Source organism: Toxorhynchites rutilus, chromosome 2 (assembly GCF_029784135.1).
Source record: "Toxorhynchites rutilus septentrionalis strain SRP chromosome 2, ASM2978413v1, whole genome shotgun sequence".
Taxonomy (NCBI): Eukaryota; Metazoa; Arthropoda; class Insecta; order Diptera; family Culicidae; genus Toxorhynchites; species Toxorhynchites rutilus.
The window spans coordinates 192,346,555-192,373,866 of NC_073745.1; the positions used below are offsets into that span (position 1 = coordinate 192,346,555).

The following is a 27,312-nucleotide window of genomic DNA, read 5'->3' on the forward strand; positions in this document are numbered from 1 at the left end:
AGACATAGAAAAAAAAAACAAATGGCGCAAAATATTTTCGTGAAATGTTTATTAAAAGGTGTGTCACATCAAATTGCATCACGGAAAAACGCTGTAGAAATTCGCCCAGTAGACCGATCCTTTTGAAAATTTTAGACAGTAAAATAAAAACTATTAAACAACTTTTGGCATTTTCTTTTTATTCATACTTCGAGCCCAAGCCCGTATACTCGCACCTTCCTCTTTATCCCGTCCATGAGGTTCTGTACAACGTCAGGTTGTAGTTTTTTTTTAACAGAAATCCATTTTCTCTTGAAGTCCGCTTCCGATTTGACAACTTTTGGGTTCTTCCGGAGGGCCTGCTTCATAATCGCCCAATATTTCTCTATTGGGCGAAGCTCCGGCGCGTTGGGCGGGTTCATTTCTTTTGGCACGAAGGTGACCCCGTTGGCTTCGTACCACTCCAACACGTCCTTTGAATAGTGGCACGAAGCGAGATCCGGCCAGAAGATGGTCGGGCCCTCGTGCTGCTTCAATAGTGGTAGTAAGCGCTTCTGTAGGCACTCCTTAAGGTAAACCTGCCCGTTTACCGTGCCGGTCATCACGAAGGGGGCGCTCCGCTTTCCGCAAGAGCAGATCGCTTGCCACACCATGTACTTTTTGACAAACTTGGATAGTTTCTGCTTGCGAATCTCCTCCGGAACGCTGAATTTGTCCTCTGCGGAGAAGAACAACAGGCCCGGCAGCTGACGAAAGTCCGCTTTGACGTAGGTTTCGTCGTCCATTACCAGGCAATGCGGCTTCGTCAGCATTTCGGTGTACAGCTTCCGGGCTCGCGTCTTCCCCACCATGTTTTGCCTTTCGTCGCGGTTAGGAGCCTTCTGAACCTTGTATGTACGCAGGCCCTCCCGCTGCTTGGTCCGCTGGACGAATGAACTTGACAAATTCAGCTTATTGGCGACATCTCGGACCGAACTTCTCGGATCACGTCTAAACTGCTTAACTACGCGCTTGTGATCTTTTTCACTGACGGAGCATCCATTTTTGCCGTTCTTCACCTTCCGGTCGATGGTTGGGTTCTCGAAGTATCGTTTTAGTACTCTGCTGACCGTGGATTGGACGATTCCCAGAATCTTACCGATGTCCCGATGTGACAACTCCGGATTCTCGAAATGAGTGCACAGGATTAATTCACGACGCTCTTTTTCGTTCGACGACATTTTTCCAAATTTACGAAAAATTGACAGTGAAGCATGGCCAACGTGATCTATACACTCTTATCTGATTATAAGCGAAAGCTGAAGATATAATTCCTAAAAAATTAATTTCTACAGCGTTTTTTCCGTGATGCAATTTGATGTGACACACCCTTTATAGCCTCACGAATCGCCATTTTTATATATGAGTATTTATGTTTGTTGAAATAATAATTGTTTGATTGACTTGTGTTGGGCGTGGAATATGAATGTTTAAAATGGCACAGATTAATGTTTGGTGAAAACTGCTCCAATGTGGGTTCGAACTCCGGTCGTCTGGATTATCATCCACCAGCTATCTCGCGCGGCTATCTGAAATTTAATTCAACAGCGGTTGAAACTTTCGAGTGTATCAGAATTTCATTGATATTTCAATATGATGTAATATGTTCTTTATTAGGATCTAATATGATTTACTGTTTCATGATTTTCTTCAGCATGCAACACGATTTACTACAGTACTGAATCGATTTAAATTATACGCTTATACGACACACAAACTGCATCAGCGTAATATACGCATATGATGCGGATTAAATATATTTTATGACAATGTACATCATAAAATTGTTGTTTGTTATACCGAATTGCGACTTAATTTGATAAAGGTATATAAAATCGAGTTTTTGCATTTTTTGCGATTTCAAATATACACGACGCATACTTTGATTGATATTATATGCGATTATGATTTATTCGGATTTCTTGTAAGACTTGGCACGTGCAAAATTATACGATTTAATGTTTGCTGGGTTTATCTCATTGGGCTAGCAGCAAACAATCTTTGTGATTGTGGCGATGGCTACCACGACATCGAGCATGTTGTCTGGTCTTGTATCCGGTTCCATGCTGCCCGCTCTCAGTTTTCCAGAGCATTGAGGGCACTAGGCAGACAATCGGATATCCCCGTCCGGGATATCTTAGGTAGTCGTGATCCTGATCTTCTACTTCATCTATACCTGTTCCTCAGAAATGCCGATGTCAACGTTTAATGTGTTTCCTCCGTTGTATCCCTGTATCATATCCCTCCTATCCAATCGATAAACTTTTACTTAGTCGCGGCAATACATACACCTACTCTTTACAGATACACAGGTCGAAGGTTGTTCAGGCCACTGATCATTCAACAAGAGCCAAAGGTTATACCGCTCATGACAACTCTACACGAGCTGAAGATTGTACCGCCCAGTGACCATTCTATCCTGGATTCCTCGAGTCAAGAGAGATGCACCACGATTGATATGGGCGTCGCCACGACTAGGGGGGCGTCGCTGATCAATGGTCAGTTGCACCCCAATAGGAAGTATCCCGTGTCGGCCACACATACATAGTACCGGAGACTGCAACATCCCAATTATGAGAGTCTTTGTAATACTAACTTCGAGCCAACCGCGAGTAATCGGTTACATATTACTAACACAGTTGTAAGACAAAAATTGTCAAAATATTGGACTCCCGGTCCCGTCAGGCTAACGCCAGATGTGCCTTAATAAAATATATATTTTGGAAAAAAAAACTTTCATAAAAACGTGAGCTGTTTTTTGATTTGGCACCCTTAGTGTAAGACGCAGTCCTACGTCAAACTCGGTTTTTCGACATTCCAGACCGGGGTTCCCCTTAAGAAGTCGACCAAATTATATATAAACCGATTCAGTTGGGTTGATGTTTGCACTAGTAGGCCAACTCGTCCAAACCTGTCCAAACAGGTCCAAACCAAGGCGCTTATATAAATGTAGAACAGGTGAAGCAACATCATCACTTCATTAAGAAGGTGATTACGGTTTGTGGAGCGGGGGTTGTTTGTTTTGTTATTGCTAGGATGCGCCATTTTTGCATTTTCACATGCGAGAGTAGTGGATGAACTGGATGAGAATGAAATTCCACAAAATCATCCCTTCTTTTTCACATAAATTCGCGAAAGCCGAACATAGTAGGCATCGTTCGAATAAGCGTCGTAGCAGTTTGTAGAGAGCCGCCGACAACCTGTTTGTAAACAATACCGACAGCAATTCGAATATGGCTGAAAGCGCATTTCATATGATTGTTTCGCCTGATATATATAATGAGCAAACATTAAATCGTATAATTTTGCACGTGCCAAGTCTTACAAGAAACCCAAATAAATCATAATCGCATATGATATCAATCAAAGTATGTATCGTGTATATTTGAAATCGCACAAAATGTAAAAAAATCGATTTTATATACCATTATCAAATTAAGTCGCAATTCGGTATAATAAAAATCAAATTTATGACGCACATTGTCATAAAATATATTTAATCCGCATCAAATGCGTATATTACGCTGATGCAGTTTGTGTGTCGCATAAGCGTATAATTTAAATCGATTCAGTACTGTAGTAAATCGTGTTGCATGCTGAAGAAAATCATGAAACTGTAAATCATATTAGATCCTAATGAAGATCATATTGAAATGTCAATGAAATGCTGATGCACTCGAAAATTTTAACTGCTGTTGAAAAGCTGGTGGATGATAATCCAGCCGACCAGAGTTCGAACCCACATCGCAGCAGTTTTCACCAAACATCAATCTATGCCATTTTAAACATTCATATTCCACTTCCAACACAGGTCAATCAAACAATTATTATTTCTACAAACATAAATACTCATATATAAAAATGGCGATTCGTGAGGCTATAATAAACATTTCACGAAAATATTTTGCGCCATTTGTTTTTTTCTATGTCTGTAATCAATCGTATTTGAGTATGAAAAAAGTCGTATTTGGTGCTTCGAAATTCATGAATATATTCATATTAGATCGCAATTCAATTCAACATAATCGCTATTATAGCCGGTCAAAGTTGCATATTCATCCAAACAAATTCGGTAAGCATTTGCCATGTATGTATATGGCCTCCACTTTTGCATGCATATGCCAGTTAGGCGCATTACATGCCAACCAAATTTTAGGGCATATGATGTTATATATACGCTTGTTATGCGATTTAATGTTTGCTGGGTAGAGGCGCCTTGGTCCAAACTATCAACCGATAAAAAGTCTGCAGTCTGCAAAATGAGGCACAAATTATGGCCCCACATTAAAAGTCACCACCAGACGTCGGAACTGTACCACTGTCATCATGAATGTCCAATTACAGGTCAAAATCGCCTTCAATTCGACACTGAGTGGTACCTTGGCATGTCGAATTAGATATAACTGCTGTAATAAAATTTGTTGATTTATTTTCTTCAACCATCTTGAAGCAACATATCTGTTCCGACTTCTAATATCTGTGGCATGACGAAGAAAGAAAAACAAATTGCGTCAAGACAGTTTGAGTAAATGAAAGCTGGCAACATCATTTGGCCGTTTTCAGTTATTACCCGCTCGAGGCAACGTTTTATGTTTGTATTTCAATTTTAAAAACTATTTTTTATTCGATGTGAAGTGAGAATATTGTGAATATTCGAATTGTAAGCAACTGTTTGTTAGAAAATATTGTATCAGTATTAATTTCTCCAAGTTTCATTGCAGTTTAGCTCGCTTCCATACAAACAAAAGCCTACTGGTACCCTCAACTTCATTGCATTTAAACTTACGTGTTGAAAAAAGTTTAGTTATAACAAAAAATTTCAAACTGGAAGAACTGTTGGTTCTATGTAATTGAATTGCAGAATATGTAGGTTGATCATAACTAGAATATTACTTGCATTCCAGGGTAACAAGTTGTGGCTGCTGGTCAGTTCATATTCCAGACAATGGCGATGCATCGAGGTTCTTTTCTAGATTCCGGGGCAAATAGCGTGGACCGTAGGATGCGTCCACGGCCGAACACACGCATCAATCTGGAAACATTAATGTGTGATGAAAACCGGAATTCTTCTGGGTCTTCCTCATCCTCTCGAAGAAGTAGCTCTCCAAATCATACAGATTTTTACGAAAATATACCGGAGTTGCCCGAAACACCTAAGGATGATGAAACAGTTAAAGTTTGTCTTCGACTAAGACCACATTTGAAGAACAAACCTTACAATGTGGCGTTCAGGATACATGAAAATACGTTACTGGCAAGAACCGTTGACGAAACATCTACGGAACGAAAGTATACCTTCAGTGAAATTTTCAATGACAATGTTTCACAAGCAGAAGTTTATGATCGTTGCATCAAACCGGCAATCAGAAATATTATGGGAGATCGTGGCGCTACATTCCTGACTTACGGTACCTCAGGATCTGGTAAGACGTACACCCTTCTTGGAAACAACAAAAATCCCGGCATTGTTCCCAGAGCTATTGAGCAAATTTTTCAGGAGCATGCGAGCATAATTTCGCCACAACCCAGTTTGAAAATAGATAAAACTATGATTAGCTTTCTGGATGACGACACCATTTGCGATGAATTGCAAAAAGTGGAAACTTTGAAACAAATCGTTCAGAATGGAAACACTAATCACTCCGAAATGAAGTCTATTATCCAGAAGGAACACTCGTTCGGAACTGAATGTGATCCGAATGTACGGGTTTTCATATGGGTGTCTTTTGTTGAAATTTACAACGAGAATGTTTACGATTTGTTGGCTCTGGAATCGATACACGGAAAACGTAAACCTTTGAAGATTTTGTCCAATGAAGGGAACGCCTATGTTAAGGATTTATCATGGGTTTACGCTGGTAATAGTGAAGATGCATACAGCATTCTTCAATTCGGCCTTCAAAGTGCTACATATGGATCAACTGATGTAAATAGGCATTCCAGTCGCTCGCACAGCATTTTCTCATTAACTATAGTTTCATACTCGGTTGCCACTCAACACATCAAATATTCCGTCTATAAATTCTGTGATCTCGCCGGGTCAGAGCGGTTTAAAAAGACTGGAACTGTTGGAGAACGATTTAAAGAAGCCCAGAAGATAAACACTTCGCTAATGGTACTTGGTCGGTGTTTGGAGACGGTGCACAAAAACCAAAAATCGAAAAAACTTGCCGAACTGGTTCCAGTTCGAGACTCAAAGCTCACAATGTTCATTCAATCTGCACTATTTGGCAAAGAGAAGCTAACTATGTTAGTGAATCTCTATCCAACGGAGGAATTTTATGACGAGAATCTAAATGTTCTGAACTTTTCGTCGATAGCCAAGCAAATTGTTTTGCAGAGAAAACCAACGAGGAAAAACGATCGTACCACGCGTTACTCATTCTTTTTGGCACAAGCAGTTAGCAGCCCATCCTCCAAGATTGGCAATCCTTTTATGCTCGAGAACGAAAGGTGACGGTTGTTGTGCAATCCAAAACAGAATTCTTAATGTTTTTTTAAATGTTTCAGACTCAAACAAGAGATTTCAGTATACAAAGAGCAGATTGCAGAGAAGGGTATGGAGGTTCAGCTTTTGAAGCGAGAATTACTCGAACAGGAGCTTCAATTGCGCAATGAGCTAACGGATGACTTTGAATCTTATATCGCTGAGCGCGAAGAAACCTTCAAAACGCGTTTGAAGCAAGCCCAGGAGGCCTCTATTTTACCCTACAAATTTCAGGTAGTCAATTTGACCTTTTTTACTGAACGATTGTATATGTTTGTGTTAATTTTCCAGATTAGTAACTTGAATGCCAAAATAGAGCATCTAAGGAACGTGATCACTGATATGGAATTTGAGGAAGATGAATATGAGAAAAAAATCAAAGCGTATGAAGAACAATTGAGTAAAGTTCGTCAAAAGGAGAGTAGAAATAGAAGATTGTCGCTGTGATTTGTATTGAAACATTTTTTTTATTTACCACAAATATAACATTCTAGCGAAATCGCTTATTTTTTGTTTGTTATTTTCTGAACCTCAGATGATTTGGATAAATAGATAAGATAATTGATTCGTTTGTTTAAGAAACCCCATAAGTCTATGTTTTCAATTATCACCATGGGCAAACCCGCGATAGATATACAATTTCGTTCATTGTTCATATCCGATGTCGCAAGAAGCATGCGCAACTCAACATAATCGGAATGCCTTCTGATTCGGAGTGTGGTCCAGGCATGGCCGCGAAATGTAAGCGTGGTGTTCGGCGGATAACAAAACACAGCAAAAGTCTTATGAAGGGCAAGAGTCAATGGAAAGGTACACGAAAACAGGAAGGAAAAGAATGTTTCAGTTATAACATTACTCGAACGATTTGAGAGGCAAATCATTTTTCGGAAATCCCAAGCTGAGAACTGTATTTTACCTTGTAATACAGCACATTTCGTCTTCTCCCGTAAAAGTATCCCAAATCATCGCCGAGCAAAGTACAAGAAACTACGCGAGAAAGCAACTATGTCGTTGGAAAGCAGTGGTCAGAAAACCCCAATGACCAAAAATCCACTTAAAGTTTTCGCAGTTTCCTCACTCGAAAAACTCCAAGGTCTTGGCGGTGGAATAGAATTACATACGTGACGCCAACAGATCTTCTATCTTCTTCCTCAACATATTTATGCATTAAGAGTTAAAAAAATAATTCTTATCTGACCCCGATGTGGCTCACCTCGTGTTGGTAGTATGCCGCTTCATAATTTTCACACGGATTTGGTTTGGGACCAATGACTGGAGGATGCCGGCGCTCCGAGTAGAAAAAAAACACCAAGAACAGTCTAAACCTAAACCTAAAGGTAACGATTCAATTCTCACTTCCGACATTCCTCCGAAATGGAAGGTGAAAGTGACAAACTAGCCAAAATTGCTGAAAGTCACTATACTGCCGTTCTACGCATAGTTATCCCATGTTACTTTTTGACGATTTTCACTTTTCTTCATAAAACGATGTTTTTATGCATAATCTTACGGGAAAACACAAAAAAACTTATAGTTTGTTCCCAGCTTTTAAAAAAACAACATCAAGCTCAATTGTCCCATGTTGATATTCTATTCATAACTGTCCCACCATGTATTTTTTGTAGATCCATATCGAATAAATCGGTGTTACGTCCCTCGGACGGTGCGCACCTATCATCCACAACACATTGGTAGATGGAACAATTGGAGCTGGCGATCGAATGGAAACAATCATCCTATTGCTTAAAACAAAAAGTGTGTAATCAATTGAATTGAGTCGCGGAATTAGTATAAAAAGATATTTTGCTAAAAGTAAAATTTAAATAATTAGAGGAAGCACTAAACGTAAGCCTAATTGAAAGGAAACATTTTGGATTGTAATCTACATATTTACTTTATTAAAGGAAATTTTAACCAATCAAAAATCCCTGTGGTGGTTCAATCTTTCGGAAAACTTCCCTCCAGTTGGCACGTCCAACAATTTGAAATTTCGTTTACCAGAAGAGATGTCGGATCCTGGAGTTCATTCTGCGAGTGGATCAAAACAACCATCAGACAAACAACTGAAATCTCTCGGTACTCGGTCAGAGAAAAAAGCAAATACACCACCTCAAAGCGATGTCGTCGCTAGCTCAACCCCCAAGATGCAGAATCCTATAATTCTAAAACTAACCACTACGATCAATCGAAATGCATGTGGATGATACGAAGGCGAAACGCGACGATAATCCGATGGAAGCTGGTGGAAGCCATACAAAACCAGCCGCAATTAATCCAGTGGGTAAAGCAGGTTCCGTTGTGTCAGCAGCGTCGTTTCGGTCAACTAAAGCGCGTTTGGATGTCGAACTGAAACAAATTAAGGCTGAAGAGACATTGATGCAAGAAGAGATGCAGCGTAAGCGAGAATTGATGAAGAAGAAATTTAAGGTGATGAAGGAGATTGCCGACTTAGAATGTTGCGGTGGATCTGTTGTTGATCATCAGAGTGTTCGTCATAAGGTTGAAGACTGGTTAAAACGTGACGAAACCCGTAATGATGAAAAGTGTGTCACGATCCAGAAGGCCACCTTAGTCGATCCGACAAAAGAAGTGGAAACTGAAAATCTGAGGAAAAGTATATTATTGAACTGTTCCAAGAATAAGAACCCCCAAGAAGAGGAAGCTGTCAATGAAACGGAATGTGAGAACAGCGAAGATGAGGTTCAAGCAGATGACCATGGTGATTCGGCATATTGTGAACATGAGAGACCGTTAGAGAAACATGTTACCACGTCGATGAGCGGAAATAGTAAACTGTCCGTAACAGAACAGCATCACTCTCTCCGCAATCAAAAGCGACTAACGAAGGATGAATTAGCAGCCCGTCAGGTTGTCCCTCGCGAGCTGCCCAAGTTTAGCGGTAACCCGGAAGAATGGCCCATGTTCCTGTCCACATACGAAGATACCACGGAAATTTGCGGTTACACAGAAGCGGATAATATGATTCGTTTGAGGAATTGTTTAAAAAGAGATGCTTATAATGCTGTTCGAAGCTTCTTACTGCGACCTGAAACGGTGGGGAAGGCGATCAACGCATTGAAATTGAGATTCGGTAGGCCGGAATTGATAATCGAACGTCTGATGGAGAAAATCATATCGATGCCAAACATAAGACCAGATGCAATGGACAAACTGGTCGACTTCGCTCTGGAGGTACAAAACCTTTATGCCACAATAGAAGTTTATGATGAAAGTCTCTATATGTGCGATACTACCCTGCTCAAGGAGTTTGTCATCAAGCTTCCGCCGCAAATAAGACTGGACTGGGCACGGTATATAAGGAAGTTGTCGACAGTGAAACTCTCAACCTTTGGTCGGTGGATATATAGTTTAGCGGAAGACGTTAGCGTGGTTTTCGAATCTCAGAGTCGAGGAAATAAGCAACCGGAGTTCCGTGGAGCTCGAAGAGAAAAATACGTGAATACTCACGCGGAGTTTAAATCTCATGAGCGAGACACAACGCAGACAACAATTAGTAGTTCTTCGGCAAACCTCGCAAGTGGCGAAGGTAAACTATGCCCAGCCTGTAAGGGCGATTGCAAAAATCTTGGAAAGTGTAAACGTTTCCAGGAGTTGTCTTACGAGGCGAGATGGACGACCGTTCGTGGTTTTAATTTCTGTCGGAAGTGCCTACGTCAGCATAAAGGTGGCTGTTACTCTGGAATTCGTGGAAAGAACGGCTGCACGTTTAAACACCATGTATTACTCCATAAAGATTTCACTCCTCCAGCAGGATCAAGTGATGGCAGTAGGCATGAGACCACAAATCAGAAATAGGAACGCAATATTTGTACTCATCAATCTGGTCTTGTTCCGGGATCGTTTCGATACTTACCAGTGACGTTGTTTGGTGAAGGAGTTCAAGTGCAGTGTTATGCATTTTTAGACGACGGATCAGAGCTGACCCTCATCGATGAGGAGCTAGCCGATGAGCTCAAGCTATCTGGAGATATTCGCCCTCTCTGTCTCAAATGGACGGGCATAACACACAGTAATGAGTCTGACTCTAGGAGCGTAAATGTCGAGATATGCGGAAGTGGAGGTAAACGGTCTTCGCTCCATGACGCCAGAACGGTAAAGCAACTGCAGTTACCTTTTCAAACTTTAGATATACAACATCTAAGATCAAAGTACGGTTATCTATACGGACTTCCGATTGACTCGTACTCAAATGTTCGTCCACGCATACTAATTGGCTTACGCCACGCTAACCTTATATAGAGACGAATGAACTCTCAGAGTTTAAAGTCTCTCTAATTCAATACCTTCCTTCCTAACCTTATGCTAGTGCGAAAGAGTCGAGAGGGAAAAGTTGGTGAGCCGATCGCAGTAAAGACTAACCTCGGTTGGACCGTATACGGAGGCAGGGCGAATGAGAATTCCGTGAATACTATCAGCCATACGTATCATATATGTACCTGCAGTGAATAGAACGCGATAAATCTCAATCAGATGGTTAAGGATTATTTTTCCATCGACAGTTTGGTGGTCAATCAAAATCAGCCACAATTGTCAAAGAATGATGAACGGGCAATGCTTCTGCTTGAATCCCGCATACGCTTCAATGGACTTCGCTATGAAACGGGACTGCTGTGGCGCTCTGATAAAGTTCGTCTTCCAGATAACAAAGAAATTGCTGTTCGGCGTTGGAGGTGCTTGGAGAAGCGCATGGAAAAGGATGAAGAATTGGCAAACATAATGAACGAAAAAATCAAAGAGTACGAATCTAAGAACTACATACGAAAATTATCTCAGGTTGAGCTCGCGGAGAAGCATGAACGCGTGTGGTACTTACCCATTTTTCCAGTATACAACGTGAACAAACCGGGAAAAATAAGGATAGTATGGGATGCTGCAGCCCAAGTGTATGGAACGTCTCTAAACTCGGCACTTCTTACCGGACCGGACCAGTTGGCTTCGCTGGTGGGTATTCTGTATCAATTTCGAGAACACCAGATTGGCCTCTGTGCCGATATTTGCGAGATGTTCCATCACGTAGGAATCATACCTGTGGACCAGCAGTGTGAACAATTCCTGTGGCGGGATCACGCCGAGCAGAATGAGCCGAATACTTACGTTATGCAAGTCATGACGTTTGGGGCGTGCTGTTCTCCAGCAACAGCCCAATTTGCAAAGAACATAAACGCGGATAGATTTAAGGAAGAATATCCAGAGGCAGTGAATATCATCAAGCAAAAGCATTACGTAGACGTTTTGGTCATGAGCGTAGAGACAGAGCAGAAAGCAGTTGAGCTGGCTGAAGTGGTACGATTAATTCATATGCAGGGCGGATTCGAAATCCGCAACTTTGTGTCGAACTCATCGTTGGTGCTATCGATAATGAACGGAGAAAATCCTGTGGAGAAGGACTTAAATATTACAGCTGAACTTTCGAGCCAGAAAATCCTGGGCATGTGGTGGGATACACGCGATGATGTTTTTAAATATAAAATCTGTTGGACAAGATTCGACAAAGCACTACTCGAAGGAAGACGTTGTCCCACGAAAAGAGAGATTCTTAGGACATTAATAACAATTTATGATCCACTTGGCCTCATTGATCACTTTTTGATAATGCTGAAAATTTTGCTGCAGGAGGTGTGGCGCGCAAATGTGCAGTGGGATGAGACTGTCTCCGAGAGTCTATTCAAAAAATGGCGTGATTGGCTATGCCTGCTTCCTAAGCTAGAACAACTTCGAATTCCTAGATGTTAGCGTCAAATAACGCCCACCGATACTGTTGCTGATTTGCATGTTTTTGTTGACTCGAGTGAAAGTGCTATGTCGGCAGCTGTATTCCTACGATTTATGAAAGGAAGGATAGTAGAATGCGTTCTGGTGGCTGCCAAAACTCGGGTAGCCCCCCTTAAATATACTTCTATTCCACGATTGGAACTTCAGGCCGCAGTTCTCGGAACAAAATTAGCGGCAACCGTTATGAAAAATTTAACCTTTGAGCTCTTGAAGCGAACGTTCTGGACTGACTCACGGAATGTATTATGTTGGTTACGGGCTGACGGCAAACGATATAGTTCTTTCGTCGGATCAAGAATAAGCGCAATCTTAGAGACAACAGAGCAACGCGAGTGGAGATGGGTTCCGACTCAATTAAATGTAGCCGATGACGTAACACGATGGCGCAGCCGACCCAATTTATCGTCAGATAGTAGGTAGTAAAAAGGTCCCAAGTTTCTGATACAGGACGAAGGCGCATGCCCCATCCTTGCACAGGAACCTATTTCCACGGAGGAAGAAATGAGGCATCGTGTATTTTTCCATTGTAAGGCTTCCGAACCAGTAATAGACGTCAGTAAGTTTTCTAGTTGGCGACGGATGCTAGCAGTGACCGGATATGTCCATCGGTTCTGCTCAAATCTTCAATGTCGTATTCGTGAAGGTGTGCCGATCACGGGTCCTTTATTGAGTGATGAACTACGAAAGGCTGAAGAATATCATTATCGGCAAGCGCAACGAGATGTATATCAAAAGGAAATCGCACTGTTGGAGACTTCAAATGCGGCGGTCAACCAGGTTCAGAAGACGAGTTCTCTGTACAAATTGAGTCCGTTTATAGACAAACTCGGCGTCATGCGAATGAGAGGCAGAACCACTGTATGTTCGTATCTGCATAGTGATGCAAAAAATCCAGTGATTTTACCACCAAATCATCCAGTTACATCATTACTTCTAGTATATCATCATGAGAAATACATGCATCGCAATCATGAAATCGTGGTAAATGAAGTTCGTCAAAAGTATAGTATTTTCTGCTTAAGACAGTCACTTGCTTATATCCGCAGAAACTGCCAATGGTGCAAAAATCGGGACGTCCTTCCTCAACCGCCGGAAATGGCAGATCTCCCTGCGGCTAGGCTCTCTGCGTACACCAGGCCGTTTGCACACGTGGGAGTCGATTATTTTGGCCCAATTGAGGTGCTTGTAGGACGAAGAGCCGAAAAGCGGTGGGGTGTTATACTAACATGTCTCACAACGAGAGCCGTCCATGTTGAAGTGGCTAACTCGCTGACAACAAGTTCCTGTATAATGGCTCTTCAAAACTTTATCGCTCGGAGAGGTACACCTGTAAGCTTCTACAGCGACTGTGGTACTAACTTTGTGGGTGCTAAACGTATGCAGGAGCTTTATCAGAAATTTGATCAACATCAGATAGCACGAGAATTCGTAACCTCTTCTACAGCTTGGCATTCACTTTAACCCACCGGCGTCACCCCATATGGGAGGCAGTTGGGAACGCCTTATAGGATCGATCAAACGAAATCTATCAGAAGTTCTAAGCCGGAAGCGACCGACTGATGAAGAGCTGAGGAACACATTGACGGTAATAGAAGGTGTACCGTCTGCATTAACACCCAACCACATTTTATTGGGTTCATCCGATGGATCCAAACCGTTGACGATGATTGAGACGGACACGGCGACATTACGACGTGGCTGGCCAACTTCTCAATGGTTGGCTAACTTATTTTGAAGCGGTGGGTTAGAGACTATCTTCCCGACATCACACGGCGATCAAAGTGGCACAAAAAGGTGACACCCCTCAAGGTGAGTGACATAGTAGTCATCGTGGACCACGAGCACCCCAGGAACTGCTGGCCTAAAGGGCGAGTCATCGGTGTGATACCCAGCGGAGGACAAACTCGCAAAGCGGTAGTACAAACGAGCAGTGGAATCTACGAGCGACCTACTGTGAAGCTAGCGTTGTTGGACGTACGGCGCGAGGCGGAGTAAGCTAGATTATGAGACGTGATCAATCATCCTATTGCTTAAAACAAAAAGTGTGTAATCAATTGAATTGAGTCGCGGAATTAGTATAAAAAGATATTTTGCTAGAAGTAAAATTTTAATAATTAGAGGAAGCACTAAACGTAAGCCTAATTGAAAGGAAACATTTTGGATTGTAATTTACATATTTACTTTATTAAAGGAAATTTTAACCAATCAAAAATCCCTGTGGTGGTTCAATCTTTCGGAAAACTTCCCTCCAGTTGGCACGTCGGTTTAAGTACAAGAATTTCATGTCACTTTCAGTAGGGCTAATGCACTCATTTCTGGTTTGGAAGAACGAACTAATTCTCTCACAAATAAGGAAATTTTAACAGAACACGTGTACATCCTGTAAGCTAATGCCTAATAACAATGAGATTTATATTCGGCGAAGGTGTTGCAGATCACTCATTTCTTCATAAAACGATGTTTTATGAAGAAATGAGTGATCTGCAACACTAGCTGACCCGCCAAACTTCGTCTCGCCCAAAATTTGTTTTTCGTTATCAATACCTTCAAACTTTCACGCTTTCTTAGTAAGTGCAAGTTCATGAGGCCAATCGCAGAACTGTTCATTGAATTTACCGTTGAATTTACCTTTTACTCAAAAATACCTAGTAATTCTACCAAAACTCATCATTATAATATCAGATTATTTTCAGACACAATTCTCGTTCAAGATTTTTCAACCACTTGCAAATAACATGTTTCTCCGTTACATGGAATAAATTTTTGATACATAAAATATGATAGAATGAAAACAGACCTCTCCCCTCTTCTCCCCCTTAGAGAGGGTGGAGGAGTGTCAGAAAAATCAGAAAAATACCGTGGTCACGACGTTTCCGTGAAGACCACTAACAATACTCTCTAATTTTCAGCAAGAAACTAGTCAACATCTGCTAGTTGTTCTCCGCCGAATTCGCCATTATCCCGTCAAGCAATTATGAAAATTACAATCTCGGCTAGCGCCAACGATGTCGATATTCATAAATACAAACTATCAGAAGATCTCTGCTGCCGAACACAGTCCTCATTTGGATTCCCTGACATCGCCTGATAGCCGGCTGGCTGGACGATTATTGATCACCAAAACCTTCAAAAATTTTCGGGCGAAAAATGGTCCGCTGAAGCGAAGCTGTTCCTTCAGAAAATTAAAGAATCCATGACGAGGACGTGAAAGTTAAGAGGAAGCAGCGAATCGAATTCATACTATAAACCGATCACTGCGACATATCACACATCTTCAATACGGAATTTTTTCATTCCCTTTGCGTGCTGTGCGAGGTCCGCAATTCGGTCGAACACATCGTTTGTGTTCCCCCAAAATACGTAAACCATTTGGACAGACGTGTAATGCGATACGTTTTATTGGACATTTTTACCTCGAGACGTTTTTACCTTCGAGACGGTGTTTGGAGACCGGAAATTGACTACCATGGTCGTTATAAAGAGGTGGAAATTATGTCTAAAATAACAGCTAAGAATACAATAAGTAGACTTGACAAAATTTTAACTAGCTTGAAGTATCCTCGAACTGTTGCGTTGAAAAATGATTTGATAGGGTGATTCTGTATTGATACAATATGAATTGCGCTAGCCACGACGTCAAACCCAAAAAAAAAATACACAGTCGTTTCACGTTCAGGCGTGTTACAACCGGAAATCCTCAGAATGGTAAATAATATCACAGAAATGTTGCTCATTTAGAGAAGGTCATCGTCGAGCGCAAGGATGGCTACCCTCGATTTCTACAAATCCAAAGATGCTCCACTCTACTATGGTAGACGAGTCTAGATTTTCACGAGGGACCGGAGGTTCCAGCTCGTTCCAAGCCTTCTTCAACGCAGCAACATAGTTTTGCGCTCCCAGAACTCCAGCGGCTTATTGACATAGTCCCTCGCAAACCGAAGATGTTTTTTTTTTGTTGTTGCTGATCATCGGTCACTTTTTGGTGAAGTGGCCTTCAGGTCCCGTCCACCAAGCGTCGTCGAATGGTGCGATTGAAAAGGTCCATTTCTAACCTTTCTTCAATCTCCCGAATGGTCGTTCGTGGGTTTTTCTTAACATCCCGGGTGATTAGCGTGTCCCTACGTTTCGTTCTCTTTCCGGTCAACGATACTGAAATGGCAAAACCTAACCTACTTTTACGTAGTATTGACTGGAATATCGATAAGTTGAAAAAAAAACTCTTGACATTGGAACACTTTGATTTCAAATGGGGATGGATTTGTTTGTGCCCATCACTGTATATTTAAAAGCAAATCAAACAAATCCTCGTAGCACTAAAAAAATACAATACATTTCATACAACAAGTCAACAACAATAAAAAAGGTATGTGAATGCTGGTGCGCACAATCGTATTGTATTATATTTCCGCCCCGGTGACGCTAATATATAAGTACCGAAATTATAAACACAGTAAATATTGTATGATCCATCAAACTTTGTTTAAAAATTGACTTGATTTTCTTCAGTAATGTTTAATGTGATTTTGAAGACATTTGAGAATATTTTTTCCGTGTGATGCGAAAGCATTTGAAGCACACAACATTCCTGGCACCCCTGGTTCTATTGAATAAAATTGGCAATTTGTATTGAACAGGGCTGGTAGTTTAGAAACAAATTTTGAATATTGTTCACATCTTAAAATAATCTGACAACGCTGAACATCAATGAATGTGTATTATAAATCAAATTTCTGAACGGGCCGAGCATTTTGCCATTTTGCTAGAGAAATTGCAGCTAAATCCGTGTTAAAACTGTACTCACAAGAGGCAGCTATTGTGTGAACAAGTGACCGTGGTATTTCTTTCGGCAAATTGCTGATAATGTACGAAATATCGCTTTCAAGAATGGGCAACCGATGAATTGGGGGTTGTTTTTTTTGCTGTACGTACACAGACAACTAGGACGCAAAATCATACTCTGATATACACTAGTCGACCTACGAGAAAAGGTGTACGCAAAAGACGATAAGAAACATTGCTCGCCGAAAATGAAATTTCACCCGAAGCCGGCGACACAATCACACATTTTGCTTCTGGTTATGTTAACCCTCGTTGGAACCACGCCCGGTAAAATTCTGACATCAGCTGCTAGTTCAGCAACTTCCGTAGGCGATTGGGATGATCCTCCGGATGATGAGGAAGGTTATTGTGCTCCGTACAATGGGAAGGTATGCAAAACATTTATCAACAGTCGACAGGTGTGGTACAACCGAATAGATGGTTCTGGTGGATGGGAAAACGAGAAGATTACAGCTGCACTTTTCAGAGACTTGATTAGTGATCTTCCCGATTATTGTCGACTAGCAGCAGAGGTATTCAATGTTATGAGTAAGCATTAACTTTAGAAGTTATACTAATGTTGAAAACTTTCAGAAAATGCTGTGTGCCTACGCCTTTCCGCAATGTGTGGTTAAGGATGGATTAACTGTTCGCTTACCTTTGTGCTACGAGGATTGTGTAGCTACACACCTCCAATTTTGTTACAAAGATTGGGCTCTTATAGAGGAAAAGAAAGAGCGCGGTGATATCATTAAATCGAGAGGTCATTTCCGGTTACCGAATTGTGAGGAACTTCCCCGACACAATAAAAGCGCTCGACCGGCTGCATGCTCCTATGTTGGTTTGACGGAATTGGTTCAGGATGAAGTGACCTGTGAGTAATTCGTTCAAATGCTTCAATGTTTTGTGTATTGAAATATTTGTTGTAGATGACTGTCGTATGGGAAATGGCCGCTATTATTTAGGTACGATGAATATAACGGTATCGGGTATACCCTGCCAAAAATGGGACTCTCAAGAACCTCATTCACATCACAAACCACCTTTAGTGTTTGCCGAGTTACAGGATGCAGAGAACTATTGTCGCAATGCTGGTGGAGAAGAACCAACTCCTTGGTGCTATACGGTAGATAAAACTGTACGCTGGCAGGCGTGCGACGTGCCACTTTGTCGTAAGTATAACAATGTTTAAATGATCGTAGTTTAAAAAAAAAAAGTTATGCATATTATGATCGGAATTGATTTCCCTTGAAAGAGATCGTCTTATCTTTACACGCTGATAATATTTTGTTTATACCGAGTATCGTTACCTATTATTCATGGAAACTTCGTATACATTCGTGAAAAAGTTCTCTAAACATAAAATTTCGTTTAGAAAAAATGTAAACTATTACATCGAATAAAGTATTTAGCATGATTCATTGTTGTGGTGGCTGAGAGCAGACAAATGATCGCAAAGGATAAAAGTCCTTTATAAATTAGGACCATTAAAAAATTATTATGTAATCGTTTATTTTTAATGAATTGCGTGTCTATTTCTTAACTAAAATTCAAGCTTCTTACGCTACATCAGTCTAAAACAGCATTACTCAACGTGCGGCCCACCAGGCTCTTTTGGTTGGCTCCTGACCCGTTACATTTTGTATGTGAAACAATCACGAGAACCTCAGAAATCGTTTAGGAAACATGCGATGAGAATAACGGCGTTGAACACATTACACATTTATACATTAGTTACTTGTCTAGATAAGTGATATTTGTAGGTTATCTATTAAATACATTTAATCTCATCATCTGACTAATCCAAATAAAAATGAATACCTCTTTCTGACATAAGACTACGTCTTACAGTAATGATACGAAACCAGAAAACTGGTCATGGTTTTTCATGAAATAGATTTACCGTTAGTATTCATCTAACTATGAATGAATTTTTATGGTTTGCATTCCAATCGAATCGGAAATTCTTTAATTTTGTTTTTTGTTCGGTAATTTATACATTATAGTTTCCTGATCCATAAATGGTTTAGATTGAAGAAATTTTTTCTATCATGTTCCTGTGGTCGAGTACGTATAAGGAAGGTACAATATTCAAAAATCACTGCTAATAAGACAGACGTAAATTGGTCACTCGAAATGCATTTGCAGCATTGGTTCTATGGACAATGTGGATAGAGAAAATATTGCAATTTGACCTACCCCGTATTCTATTCACATTGGAGATTAAGTCGGGGCTGGGCGCTTTCTTCATATGCAGTCTTTTCGCCACTGCAACCAGTTCCTCGTTGGAGACTCGTGAACGTTCATCAGCATTCTCTTCGTACGGTGTGGGTGGCCAAGTCGTTGGATCGTACCTCGGAATAATCCCTCCACAATGACCTTCAGCTTCTCGGGACATGGTTCGACGGGCGTCACTGGACCTCTGATCTTGGCCATAACGACACAATAAGCATCGCCCCATGGGTTGGCGTCTGTATTTCGATACAGTTTCTTAACACAATTCGGTTTGCTCAGTCTAATTTCCTGTTTCAAGACGGTTCTAGCTGCTCAGTACACCGTACTACGCTCCTCTCTGCCAGCGCGGTTTCTTGCTCACTGGACCCTTCATCTGGCTTGGAAACAACTAGCGCGAAGGCTGCGGAGTGTTCCGTTCCACCAGTAAACTGGGCGTCGTTATTTTTTTTTCGGCATGGTAGTGTCGCATGTTCTTACCAGTAGATCTGTCAACTTTTCAGTGTTCCAGTCTGAAGTTCCACTATCTAGACAAAGTGCTTCAACGAAAAGGTCCTTGTCGGATTCATTCGTCTTCTTCTTCGGCTTACAGCTTGTTGTTCTCAGTACTATCACGTGGTTTAGTTCACCGATTTTATATCGGATCGCCTTATGATCACTATGCGTATACGATTCGCACACTTTCCACTCCATGTCCGCCAACAACGACGGACTGCAAAAGATAATGTCGATGATGGATTCGCGGCCATTTTTCCGGAAAGTGTTGGATGTACCTTCGTTCAATAACGTCACTTCCATTTGTGCGGGAGCTTCCAGTAGACTGTACTCTCTTACGTTGGTACATCTACATCCCCACTCCACCACCCAAGCGTTGAAGTAAACTCCAATGACAATCGGTTTCCTACCTATTAATTTCGCGGTTATTGCGTCTAACATTTGGTGGAACTGTTAATTTGTCCCTCTCGGGGATGCATAGCAACTACACATGAAGATTCCGTTGGTTTTATCGATCACGAAACCTTCCTGTGAGCTCTCTACCACTTCTTGGATGGGGTACCTTCCCATCACCAGTATTGCAGCCATCCCTGCTTTATCCGCCACCCTACAATTTCTCGCTCGGTGATCGATGCCCATGCATGTGAAGCATCTCTCCATTTGCTTGGTCACCCGAGGGATAGCTTTCAACGGACACACGGACCACCCCATTTTCACTTTGCTCTTCTTCGCCATTTTTTTCGCCGCGTTTGTCGAGATCCGAGTTGAGGCCGTTCCGAACGCCGTTCTCAACCAAATTGACATCTGCACACCATCAAGGTCATATTGCGATTGTAACTAGAGATGGGCAAACCGTTCATGAACTGTTCAAAAGAATTAGTTCACCAAAAAGAGTGAACGAACGGCCGTTCTTTTTTACTGGGCAACAGTTCTAATGAACTGCTTACCCAGTTAAGAACGAACTGTACGGTGAACGATGAACTGTGTATGCAGTTCAGAACGAACTGTTTACGATGACCGCTGGAGAAACTGTGTATACAGTTCAGAATGAATTGACCGCTGGCGGAACTGTGCATACGGTTCAGAACGAACTGTGTATGGAGATCGGTGTATTAGAGGAAGGCGAGCGAACGAGTGATAGACAAATGCTGCTGCAAGGTAGTCCTCAAATTAACGAATGGAAACAAACGATAGCCCCATGAAATAACAAGAATAAGATGTCGGTATTGTCGTTTTCATAATAAAAACGCAATATTTAATATATACGATGGTTCTTAAATTGGATTGTTCGATTATTTATCAAATGAAGTGTTAATTTCATATCTTTAAGTTGGGGATAAATATTTCAGTAAAATATGCAAATCTACCTCACAAAAAAAAATACAGTTGAAAACGAAACGATTCAAACTGTATTTTTCAGGAGTAAATAAAAATTTGTGTAGCTGATATGAAATGTTTTTATGTTACACCATATTGTGCTCGATAATTTCGAGAAAGTCTTTCGCGTTTTGGTACAGTTTTGCTATAGCAGTTATTGCAAAACATTGAAAAAAAAAGCAGCGCAATGCTAGTTTGTGCTGAAAAGAATGAATCACGGCTCAACTAAATCAAAATTTCAAAATTATAGTTTGATTTTCTATTCTGCTGAGATATTTTTAACTACATTCGGACATCTAATTATTGCTAACAAACAGCATTTTATGAATGAAAAGAACAATCCTACATAACATCTCACACTTTCTATACTTGCTCTGGCATATCCCTCTAATGTACGAAAGAGTGAGTGAACTGCTCAAAAGAACTAGTTCACTTAAGTGAACGGTTGGACACTGAACGGTTCATTAAAGTGAACCGTTTTGCCCATCTAATTGTAACGCACTTTGCAGTTCTTCCACCGTCGTGATCTCATCCAGATTCCGGCATTCGATTATCAACTCCTGAAAGAGAGATCTCACTTTCGCCTCCTCGCCAAACGACTTCTCTACGAGTTGTTTGAACGAAGAGCCCTCAACCGCCGGGCCTTTCTTACGCTCTGTCAGAGAAGGACCTTCTTCGAGAACTTGATGTGAATGATATGTTCGACGTCATCGCTTACCTGGGGAACGTAAAGTATCCGGTCCCCTGCCATTCGTTGAATTCTGGCATCAAGTATATCTTGTCTTTCATTATGGGCATGAAAAGAAGTTTTTCACCAGGGAAAAAGAAGTTTTTTACTTCTTTTACCGGAAAGAAGTTTTTCACCATTACCTCAAGCTACTCCTTCTGGGTGATTACCTGCTGCTCAGATACGGCTGGTCTCGTCTGACGCTTCCGCATAAAAATGTCCATTTTGGCCAGACTCTTCTCCACCGTTTGGCCGGTTGCTTCGATCTGCCGGCTTAAGGAGCGGCAAAGAGATGATATTGTAACTACTAGATCGGCTATATCTGGCGGACACTAAGTGCCTCAGGATATCCAACACCTTCGCTGTGGGGTGGAGCTTGCAGTATGGAAAAATCACCAAGTTGCTAGACAGTGCTGCTGCCGCTGCAACAGCCTTGAATCATTTTTGTTGTAGACTTAATAAACGTAAGATTTAAAGAAAATTTGTTCCAATAAATTATCTTTCGTCAACATCCATTTTTTTGAATGCATACGTTAACACTAAAATCGATGAAAAATGAATTGGAATTTTCGAGCATTCCATTCGGTAATTTGAAGAAAATTGTAGAATTCTAATCGTGCTTTCCAGGCGTAAATGTTCTGATTGAGCGTAATTGTGCTCTGATTGAGCGTTACACCTCTGACCATCTGGTCGCTTTAGTCAAAATGGTATAAATATCATCAAGCAAATGAGTGATTTTAGGCTTGAATACTATTTTTTCAACAGATATTTGGCGCAAGGGCCATGCAAAGACTGTATTCATTTCTCTGGTGTATACAAAACTATTTATTTCAATGTCTATCTACGCGCTATATATACAGTAGAAGGTCAATGCTGCTTGACCGGTCAAACCAAAGAGAACAATCCAGTATAGAGATTGGGTGCAGAAGGCAAAAGAAATGATCATTTGTTTAATTATTGGCACCGTTCGAGTGCGTGAGATGATGATGACTCGTTTGCACGGTCGATGATTGTTTGTCGCACCGGTGATGCGACGATGATGATGCTACAGATATTTCCTTGCAAAATGGTACAGATTGTTATACAGTTTTTTAAAAGAAATAGTACAGATGGAAGAGACTTCAGTATAACTGTGACAAAAATCAGACTGCTTGAAGAATACTGACTGACAATCCAACAGATTGAATTGTTTGTTCCAGGCTGAAAAACCTTAATTCACGATTCTACATGAAGAGCTGAAAGATTTTTATCTAACCATTCTCAGTAATTTCTGCGAAAAATCTTAAGTTGTTTCAATGTCCAATGCTACTGAATTTGAAGATCATTTGAAAAGTGGCAAGGATATTTAGGTTGGGATAGCAGCAGCAGAAAATATCAGGATGGCGAAGACAGATAATTTTTGATAATATTTGTAGCAGTTTTTCGTGGAGTTGATCAAGTAAATGAGAAAAAGATTCGATTTTAATAATCCGACACTCAAGGCTGCTGCAATGTTAAATCGTAGAAACTTCACCAATTTACCTCATATCGTACCGAGTTTTTGAAAAATCTAACAGCAACTTTGATAATTTTTCATGGCTTTGAGAAGCAACCATATAAGGCGAATGAACTTTAATAAACCGAAACAATTTTTTTTTCTCCCAATTTCAGCAAACTCAACTGATATAAGCGCTACTAAGAAACCGGTAGGCATCGTAATGGAATCGGTATTTACTCCAGCGATAATATTCTTACTCTCTGGCATTGGATTCGTGGCAATCGTTCTGCTACACTTGATGGTTTTCCTCTGTTATCGTATCGCTCGACATAAACGGAACCGCAGACAGGGCGCTGCAGGTTATAACGCCACGTCAACCCAGGACACGCAAGGTATCGACATAAACAAGCTACCAAGTAATGTAAACTATCATAGGACAGGTGCCCAGTTGAATCCAAAGCTGGAGAAACTTGAATTCCCCAGGAATAATATAATTTACATAAAGGACTTAGGTCAAGGAGCGTTCGGAAGAGTTTTTCAAGCGAAAGCTCCTGGTCTGATAGAGGGGGAAGATTTTACACTGGTAGCTGTTAAAATGTTGAAGGATGAGGCAAGTCAGGATTTGCAGGTTGATTTCGAAAGAGAGGCTTGTTTGTTAGCGGAATTCGACCACCCTAATATCGTGAAACTTCTTGGTGTTTGTGCTATAGGCAGACCCATGTGTTTACTGTTCGAATTTATGGCACGTGGGGATTTAAATGAATTTTTACGCCAATGCTCACCATTTGCTCAACAAAACAGGGCTGATAGTATTAGTACCGAACTATCACATGGCGACCTTTTGAACATATCTTTCCAGATTGCGTCTGGAATGGTTTATCTATCGGAGAGGAAGTTTGTTCATCGCGATTTGGCCACAAGGAATTGCTTGATAGATGACAATATGGTAGTGAAGATAGCTGATTTCGGCCTCTCGCATAAAATTTATCTGCAGGACTACTATAAAGGCGATGAAAACGATGCCATCCCTATTCGCTGGATGCCCCTGGAGAGCATTCTTTACAATAAGTATACTATCGAGTCTGATGTTTGGGCTTATGGTGTGTGTTTGTGGGAAATTTTCTCATTTGCCATGCAGCCTTACTATGGCATGACGCACGAAGAGGTCGTGAAGTTTGTCAAAGAGGGCAATATGCTAAGCTGCCCCGAAAATACACCCTTGACGGTGTATGATTTGATGCGGAAGTGTTGGAGTAGGAAACCCGTGGATCGTCCCAGCTTTCCCTTCATATATCAAAAGTTGCAACAGATTCGGTCCGATTTTGATGGGAAAATGTTGATGTAGTAGTCCGTCTAATCATCGCATCCGCCGGAATAGATGCGTCATTTTTTGTAATTTATATTGCTGTCACTCCTTAGATTTTATTATAGTTTTAAAAAATGATGGTTTTACTTTTCAAGAGACTGCAGACTGTACTGACTTGTTTATAATATTTATATTCATCACACTATGCACTGCAACGCGCTACAGTATTTTATTATTAGAGGTTAATTACATAGATAATACAATGTGTTTGTCTGATTTACAAGTATCGCTGTGCATCTATCGCTGCTGAATAGTAGTTTCTGTAAATTTTATTTTTATTTACGTAAGATCGCCATACCAAGCTGCTCACTCGTACACAACAATTTCAGTAAACTGAAAAAATCGAATAGTTGATTCTTTTTTTGTATATATTTGATATTTTACTCTAGAACATTCTTTGTTTTGCTGAATTAATTGTATCACAAACGGTTATCATCCTGAAATCCCAATTGAAATTCAACAACCATGCTTTCTTGTATCTTCGTCTGCGGTTATGATTATGAGCAACTATCGTACACCGTTGGTACACTTGTTATTGTTAATTCATCGCAAACCTCTACAACTAAACCAATCACTTGTATCATTTGATTATTAAACTTGTCAGATACAATCTCAGAATTCGCCGATATTTCTCAAAATATTATTTACAAATCTATCTCCTAAACAGTGGATGATCGTTACAGGTTTCATTCCGTTCTGTGAAACCCATGGTTGAACAATAACAGTAATACTTTGCATTAACTCATATTAGTTGTAACTAGGTCAACTGAAGAAAAATTTATAAGTATTTTTCTGTCTATATCAATAGCTATTTTATTGTAGGCAATGGCGCGATAATTGTAAAGATTTCTTATATCATTTGTCTAAGTAAATTAGTAAAACAGGAACATTCGAATATCATGTTTCAACTAGTTGTATTATCAATTTTGATGAACATTTCAATAACAATAATTTTAAAAATCATTCACATACACATCGCGTCACTGCCAGATTTTTGTAGTAACCAAAACCATATTTAGAATTAAATTATAGGTTATGAGTGTTGGAATATTTGCTAACTGAATTGATTGATACCCTACCCTTGAGAAAACGATTATTAATAAGAAGCAGAAAACTGTTAAAACTCAGAAGAATAATGCGAACCCAAAGAGAGAAACATTCTAAAGATTCTAAGGAATGATAAACAATGATATATGAAACAATAAGAGAGGTGTTCTACTGGATGTGAATATAAATGCATTTGCCCCGATGAAAAAAATCCTTCATTCTGAATATCCGATTTCCGTTTGCCGCTCGCTCGAATAAAAGAATCAACAAGTACCAGTGCAATCTGTGGATGGATTCCATTGTATATTAGATGGAGAGCAGAGTTCAATGAGGGTATAAGCTAATGTTGATACTTTCGATGTGAGCAAGTGATGGGAACTTTTAACAGGCGAATGCATATAAAGTCAGTTTTTTATTTATTAAAAAATATACGTTTATTGTTGTTGAAAAGTTTTAAAATATTTTATTAAAATGGCCGTTGTTAGCTGTTCCCATCTTTTAGGCAATTTAGGAATTCATCTAAAAAAACTCGTTTTATCTGTTTTAGCCAACGAACCAATCAATGAGTCATTTTCGCATATTTTCATGGTCGGATCAGCGGAGCATTATCATTAAGAAAAATCAATTTGTGTTGTCATTTCTGATATTCCGGTCGTTTTTGGACGGTCGATTTAATTTGATCAATTGTTCTCAGTAATTGGACTGTGTTAACACCAGATTGTTTGGAAATTTCTCCTGTCTCAAGGGTGTCTTCGAGGGGGTCTTCGTAGCCACATTGGTTGCGCGTTTGCTTACTAGGCGATCGATCGTGAGTTCAAAACTTCACCTTCAATTGACCATCTTCGTGTTGGTATAGAATAACTACGTCCACGTAACAATCATCATCGATGGAGATCAATCCACGGTCGAATGGAGATCGATTCACCCATACAACTGCTCTGCTCTGCAACAAACATCGGGCTATTGTGCTATTAATAACACAACAATGGTCATAACAACTGTTTACAGCTAAAAATACTAATGAGCCTAAATAAATAAACAAATGGGTTAAAAAAGAGGTGGAGGTTTTGTTTACAGTTTACAGATGATTGTTGAAATTAATTCAACGGGATTCCAAAATTATAATTCTCCAATACGGAAATGAATAATAAAGAAGAAAAACACTTTGATCCGTAATTTATTTTATTAATAAAGAAAGAGAGAGAGAATATAATTTTCCTGTCGGAAGACATAATTGTAAGCAAATATAAATAGTTATTTCCATTACATGATTATGTTTATATAAGTATGATTTCAATCTACCGATAGTTCTATAAATTTATATAGTGTGAGAATATAAATTTGTGGAACTATTGGGCTTATTGTGCATTTCTCATCTGCCATAATTTCCTAATCGTCTGGTTTACAATTAGATTACTCACGTTTAGTTCCCTTGAATAATTTCAATTTTCAATTCTACGATATCAGTGTTCTAG

The 27,312-nt window shown here is 40.3% G+C and overlaps 2 protein-coding genes across 3 annotated transcripts; both read left to right on the plus strand.

The window, feature by feature from the left end:
• Positions 1-4,546: 4,546 nt before the first annotated feature.
• Positions 4,547-7,011, plus strand: LOC129767583 (kinesin-like protein subito). Its single transcript, XM_055768623.1, has 5 exons — positions 4,547-4,678; positions 4,740-4,864; positions 4,923-6,471; positions 6,529-6,739; positions 6,797-7,011. Exons 3-5 carry the CDS (start codon positions 4,964-4,966, stop codon positions 6,950-6,952), a joined length of 1,875 nt encoding a protein of 624 aa, XP_055624598.1. The 5' UTR covers positions 4,547-4,678; positions 4,740-4,864; positions 4,923-4,963; the 3' UTR covers positions 6,953-7,011.
• Positions 7,012-16,964: 9,953 nt separating this feature from the next.
• Positions 16,965-26,035, plus strand: LOC129769991 (tyrosine-protein kinase transmembrane receptor Ror2). 2 transcript variants are annotated; one of them, XM_055772548.1, is made up of 5 exons: positions 16,965-17,649; positions 17,711-17,990; positions 18,046-18,081; positions 18,166-18,288; positions 23,598-26,035. In XM_055772548.1, exons 1-5 carry the CDS (start codon positions 17,326-17,328, stop codon positions 24,767-24,769), a joined length of 1,935 nt encoding a protein of 644 aa, XP_055628523.1. In that variant the 5' UTR covers positions 16,965-17,325; the 3' UTR covers positions 24,770-26,035. The 2 variants fall into 2 exon arrangements, with proteins under 2 accessions (XP_055628523.1, XP_055628522.1); XM_055772547.1 differs by having other exon boundaries at positions 18,046-18,288.
• Positions 26,036-27,312: the final 1,277 nt, after the last annotated feature.

Excerpts from the sequence above, each read along its gene's own strand:
- LOC129767583 (XM_055768623.1), top strand. The coding sequence starts at position 4,964 with ATGGCGATGCATCGAGGTTCTTTTCTAGATTCCGGGGCAAATAGCGTG. Across the intron at positions 6,472-6,528 it reads TTTATGCTCGAGAACGAAAG|ACTCAAACAAGAGATTTCAG; the intron begins GTGACGGTTGTT and ends TAAATGTTTCAG. Across the intron at positions 6,740-6,796 it reads TTTTACCCTACAAATTTCAG|ATTAGTAACTTGAATGCCAA; the intron begins GTAGTCAATTTG and ends TTAATTTTCCAG.
- LOC129769991 (XM_055772547.1), top strand. The coding sequence starts at position 17,326 with ATGAAATTTCACCCGAAGCCGGCGACACAATCACACATTTTGCTTCTG. Across the intron at positions 17,991-18,045 it reads GGTTCAGGATGAAGTGACCT|ATGACTGTCGTATGGGAAAT; the intron begins GTGAGTAATTCG and ends TATTTGTTGTAG. Across the intron at positions 18,289-23,597 it reads GTGCGACGTGCCACTTTGTC|CAAACTCAACTGATATAAGC; the intron begins GTAAGTATAACA and ends TCCCAATTTCAG.